The 6,000-nt window shown below is 38.6% G+C and overlaps 1 protein-coding gene across 2 annotated transcripts in view; it reads right to left on the bottom strand.

Annotated features, from left to right (window-relative positions):
* Positions 1-724: 724 nt before the first annotated feature.
* The window catches only part of PANK1 (pantothenate kinase 1), a 99,195-nt gene continuing 93,919 nt past the window's right edge, over positions 725-6,000 (bottom strand). For both annotated transcript variants that reach the window (XM_026481631.4, XM_026481630.4), the window contains 2 exons: positions 5,350-5,475; positions 725-2,249 (listed from right to left, as the gene is read on the bottom strand). In XM_026481631.4, the coding sequence (XP_026337416.1) occupies positions 2,190-2,249; positions 5,350-5,475 (186 nt within the window). In that variant the 3' untranslated portion in view covers positions 725-2,189. The remainder of the gene's footprint in view (positions 2,250-5,349; positions 5,476-6,000) is intronic.

Here is a 6,000-nt window from a genome sequence, read left to right as displayed (position 1 = left end):
AGTCTTGTCAAGTTTCTTCTTAATGTTGAGCCACAGGAAAATCTCTATGATTCGAGTGAATGTAAAAATCCTCAGGCTACAAGTTTCTCATTATAAAAAAAGGCTGCCTGTATGTACCCAACATGTACTGATATTTGTATAGTGGAAGAATTGATTTCCTCAGCTAAACCAAGGTCTTACACATTTGCAATGAAAGATCAAGTGATTCCAGATAATTAAAAAATTATATAATTATACTAACTTGCCCTGATTCCTTTTGCAGAACCATAATCCAAGGTCTACTATTCCCTGGCAGAGGAGAGTAAGACTGATAGAAGGGAACAGTCAAAAAAGGCACTAATGTAGATCATATGTACATTTTTACAGTTATCTTTTTCTTTTTTTTTTTACACTTATCTTTTTCAAGAACATCTTAGTTGCCTGAATTTTTTAAAGCCAGGTAGAAGTTAATAAAATGTATTTGTGATGACCAAATTTTGAAAAATTTTTTGAATTGCCAAATATAGTAATGATATTTTGGCGACGAGTCAGATGTAGAAGAACCACAAAGCTATTAAAACAAAAATCTCTGCATAGAGTTACAGCTTCAATTGAAGACACCCTTATGTGAAAGCCTCAAACTAGGAAATGTAGGGTAGCAAAAATACAACACATTCATTGTATGGTACAAAAGCAGATAATATGGACATGAAGATTAAGAAATGAAAATAACATATACACTAAGAACATCACAACAGAAACAGGCTTTATTTCAACCAGACAAGTGAATACTTCAATTAACATCAAGTTCTTCAAGACTTGAAGATATGGTAATTAAAGATGGTGCTCAGGAGGCAGAAAAGGAAAGATTCATCATGGAGGAATTGTACTGCCTTCAAAAATCCCTTTCAACAATATGCTCAATTCAAAAGATTAATCAGTTCTAAATCATTAGATCTCATGCGTTTCGATATTTGTACAAGACTCTCATTTGAAAGTTACCCATCTGTTCCAATGACATCTTTCAAAAAAGAAAAAAAATACGTATAGATAGATCAGTATCATGATTTTTTTTTAAATATTAGAAACTGGGATTGAAATACGGTTTTCAGTTTGAAATATATCAAATGAAAAAATGTTATTACTTAAGATGCCTTGTTACAAAGCTCCTGTGTACATACATGTACAAAACAAATAGGTATTATTACCTAACACCTCAACCCATGACTTCTCCCCCATCTCCCAATGTGAAACGTGAATCTCCTGGGAGACTTTACCTGGGAAGTTCCAAAGTCCTGCATAAGGGTTTGCTGCCACTCACAGGTGGGCACGAAGGAGGACATTTCATCAGAGAACATTTCAATTTCATATAACCTAACAGAAGATAAATCCAACAAAACATTGCATATTCGTAAGGGTTAAGACAAAATTGCATATCATTTTCAACTTTTGCCTGACTCATAAAATTCATGAACACTTTCAGGGTTTTCTCATCAAGGGCACTTTTGAGAGCTTTCGATCTCGTGCTTAAAACTTCGTATCGAGTTGGTCAGCACCTTGACTGATACAAACAATTAGGTTCAAGAAAGGTATTGGGGAGGAGAGGGAGTCATTTGAGGACAGAAACAGGGGGAAGGACTCTCTTTCTCCATAAGACATTCCAACAGAGAAAAAAAAAAAAGGAAAACAAGATGAAAAAAGGTATATAAACAAACAAACAAAATCGTGTTCACAGTAAAACATGCCAGATTTGTAGTTTCATTTGAAACCAACAGCAAATCATGAAACGTCATGAAGAATATAAGTAAAGGTAGAATCTCCTAGAGTAATTACTAAATGAAGTTAAAATTACCACACTGATCAGTAAACCCCAGAAGAAAAATAAACAGCACTTAACATTTCGGGTCCTTCCTACACATCATACAACTTTTCAAGGTTAATGCATAAAATTCGTAGGTTTGGCCTCGCTGCACAAATTTTTTTTTTTAAAAAATACAGTATACAGAAAAAACTCGTCTTCCCCATTTTGAATCATCAGCTCAAAACCCAAGAGTAAAAGATCAGCTAGAAGGATTTTAAGTTATTTACAGATCCAGCAGGTACGTCTGCCATAATGGCTTAGCTTCCGTCCCCCAGCGGCATCGACCTCCTCCGGCCGCGGCTCTCAGCTCTCTGTTCTCACAGAAGGCGCTTCCATCCGCCGGTCGTCACTACTGGTCATCAGGCATCTTGAACAGTTCCAGCAGCGCCCCAACAGCTCCGAAATAACCCTACGAAAGCGATGGGAAAACTTGGGCACCATGATCTCTTAACAGCCAAGTGCCCACCGTGTTTAATAATTCTAGGAATGCTGCCCCCTAATGTTGTAGATAAGAAGAACTTACAGCCTGAACTCTGCCATGCACCATAGAGTAATAGTAATAATACTTATGAGATATACCTGTTTTTCTATCTTAAATACGTTAACGGATGTAAATAAAGTGCTTAGGGAAATGTCTGGCACTTAGCGCGCACCACGTGAGTGCTGGTACTGCTAGAATTACAATGATCGCATTTTAACCTGGCCCACGGCAAAATTCATACTGTGACCCCCATTTCACTGATGAGCAATGGAAGGTAATCAAGTAAATTTCCCTTTCCGAGTCACACACTTGTGCCAGGGCTCAACGCCAAGTCTGTCTGACTGCAAAGTTGTATTTCCCGGGGGGCGAGCACTCTAAGTTCCCTCAGCAGATCCCGGAAACGCATCTAAATCAGCTGGGGCTTCACTTTGCTCCTCTGTAAATGCAAGCCCGTGTTTTTGTGAACGTGAAAGGAACTGAAAAATGAAAAGTTTTAGAGAACTTGGTTTCCAAAAGATCTGAGACTCCACTCCTGTTGCCTGAGTCAACAATCACCAACACAAATCAACGGGTGGCCGCGTGCCAGGACCGGCCGTTACGTGACAGGATCTCTGCTTGGGCTGCTGCCATTTACTGAGGCCTCAATATATACTAAAAATTGTTCTAAGCACTTTACATGAATTTACTTATTTAATGTTATTTACAATAACTTTATGAGGCAAATATTATCAGCCCATGTTACAAAGGCTAAAACAAAGATGGAGAGGTAGAGTCATCGTTCAAGGACTCCTAGTCAGTGAAGAGGCCGTGTCTTAACTGCTTGGCTGACGACTTCTCAATCTGGTTAGTTGAATGAATGAGACACCGTGAGTGGGGACTCCCGAAGCAGGGCAGGAAAACTGCCACACCAGAGCCTCCCCAAAAGTTCTCTCTCCACAGTATCCTCCAGGAAGGTCTGCCTAAGCCAGAGAGAATTTAGAACGCAGAGCATTTTCTGAGAGATCCTTGTTACAAGGGCTATAAAAATGCTCTACTTTCATTAGCCATAAGGACCGAGTTATGATACGCGCACGACGAAGCCAAGCCACAGTCCACAGAGGCCTAGGATTGTACAAACTAATGTACGTGTTTTCACCTGCAGAAGTGAGTCTCCCCAAAATGTTGGATCTCACCCCCTATTTTACCACCAACTAACTCCCCATGCGACCTCGTGGATGGCTTTTAATCCCTGATGGCTCCCAGAGTTTGCTTTCTGCCTTAGTTGAAGAGAATCTGGACTTAGGGTTGCCAGCTAAAATACAGATAAATGCCAGATAAAATAACCGTGTCCCGTAGTTTCAATCACTAAATATGGCAACTCTAGCTGAACTGGAACAGTGGTTTTCTTTTTTCATTTTAATTGCTTTTTAAAAGCTGAGGTGCGTTTTCCTTTTTCAAACAAAATTTTACATGGAAACGATAAATAAGTAGATAAAAAGGGAGGTGCTCTGGTTGGGGGGGGGTGAAAATTCTGGGACTCCATTCCCCTCACCCCCTAAAAGTTCTAACACTCCATACTTTAAGCCTGCTTAAAAAAACGGGCTTTCTTTAGTATTAAGTTCTATCCTGGGCCTTAACTATTTAGTATTTAAGTTCCTATTGTTTTATCCTCTTTAAGAAAACAAAATATGGGCTTAGGAAACTCTAAATAACTTAAAATTACACAGGCAGCTTTTCAGATAAATAATTTGGTTTGAAGATGAGAAAAATGCCATAGTAGTTATTCATTATAAATTTGTGATATTAGTTTTTTCAAAGTTTTTTCAACTACAATACATGCCAGGGATTAGGTACCCCCCATGACAAATAAATAGTTGCTCTCTACAGCACTGATTTTTTTTTAAATTTAAAGATTTTATTTATTTATGTGACAGAGAGCCAGCGAGAGAGGGAACACAAGCAGGGGGAGTGGGAGAGGAAGAAGCAGGCTCCCAGCAGAGGAGCCTGATGTGGGGCTCGATCCCGGAAAGCCGGGATCACGCCCTGAGCCGAAGGCAGACGCTTAACGACTGAGCCACCCCGCCGCCCCACCTACAGTACTGATTTTAAAGAAGGTGGCAGAGGAGGTAGGGAAAAGAGAGGAAGGTCCCTCACTTACTCTTAGAAACCTGATTTAAAGGATTGTAGAAACTCAATAGAAGGGACTCTCTCAATTAACTGAGGCTCATATCCTCTGCAGACAGGCTGCTAATGCCCAAGGCCACCAGCCTCTCTGGGCCACCAGGCTACTCTGAGCAGCCCCGGCACTTCTGTTCTCACCAGTGGAGTTGTCTGCTTGAGTCAGCTGGGTTTATCCTCAGATTTGTTTATGACAGTTTTATGTTAATGTCATAATCTAAGTTAATTATATATCACCTAACAATAAAAAGAGTACAACATAAATTGGTCACTTCTATGAAAGTCCAGTTAAATTCTCAAAAAAGACTGAAAAAGGCAGTCACAAACCATTACTCTCTACTTAGGTGGATATCACACGTGAAAGGTTGAGGGAAAAAATCTAGAAGGATTATGCAACCAAAGTGCTTCGTAGGTTATCTTTAATCTCTTGATCCATTTTAAAGAAATAAATCAGAAATCAAAGAAGGCATATTATACTTGTGGATCATGAAAAAAAGGGTAACAGCAGAATTCTAATCAGCAGAAGCCATGGTCAAAAATAGGCCTTGGTCCTACATCAAAGAAATTGGTGAGGGAATGAATATTTATATGTTTTATGTTACAATAAAATGGTTAAAGTAGAAAGATATTTTTTAATGATTACCTGTTTTAGCTGATTTTTTTTTTTAATTAACCAGCTATTAGTCCTGATTGCTGGAGAAGAAAGCTTCCATTTTGTATATAGTTCTTCTTTATCTTTTGTTTAAATGCAAAGTTTAAATGGCAACTCTTTCTACTTGACCAATATTAAAACTGAGGGACTCACTCAAAAGTTAGACGACACCAAATACACTCCATGTAAGTCAACTAAGTCCATGCAGATTTGACCTACCTCATGTTCCAAAAACAGAGCTTTTAGCTGTCCTTTGGACCAAAAATCCATTGCATATGCTAGCAGCTTCATGGAGACCATATTGATTCTGAGAAAGTTCCCAACAAACACAACTCTGTCAATATTCTGGGAAAGAAAATGAAAGAACAATTAAATAATGGTATAAAAATAGCATTTTGTAAAGACCTAATGTTCCATACTTCACTGTACTCCCAGGACTTTGCAGAGTCAATTTGTTTCTTAAGTGAAATTATTTCAGCATTTCCAAGATGAAGTCGAACAAACTTCATAGTGCATTCCACAAGAACAAGATGGTGAGATTCTGGTTGGGCGAGGCAAAGACTTATATTGGGCTTATTTGCAGGTGTTATGTCAGATTGACTTAGGCCTGATATGAGATTCAGCTGCCAACGCACATATATAAAATTGTAACTGGAGTTCAAGTTCAGCTAAATTTGCCTTTGCATTCCTTTCAATTCCTCCAAACTTCCAACAATAAAATGTTATTATAACCAACTCATAAATAGAATGGCCATGGTATGGGATATTCATCTAACAAGTTTGCTTAGTTTGCTCTATGCCAAACACCATAATACAAAAAGCAACAGTTCCCAGTCTCTATCCTTGGGATGTATGGTAGACTATCCTATT

The sequence above is a fragment of the Ursus arctos genome, unplaced genomic scaffold (assembly GCF_023065955.2).
Source record: "Ursus arctos isolate Adak ecotype North America unplaced genomic scaffold, UrsArc2.0 scaffold_7, whole genome shotgun sequence".
Lineage (NCBI taxonomy): Eukaryota > Metazoa > Chordata > Mammalia > Carnivora > Ursidae > Ursus > Ursus arctos.
The sequence above is the reverse complement of the archived record's forward strand: the minus strand, read 5'-3'. Positions and strand labels throughout refer to the sequence as shown.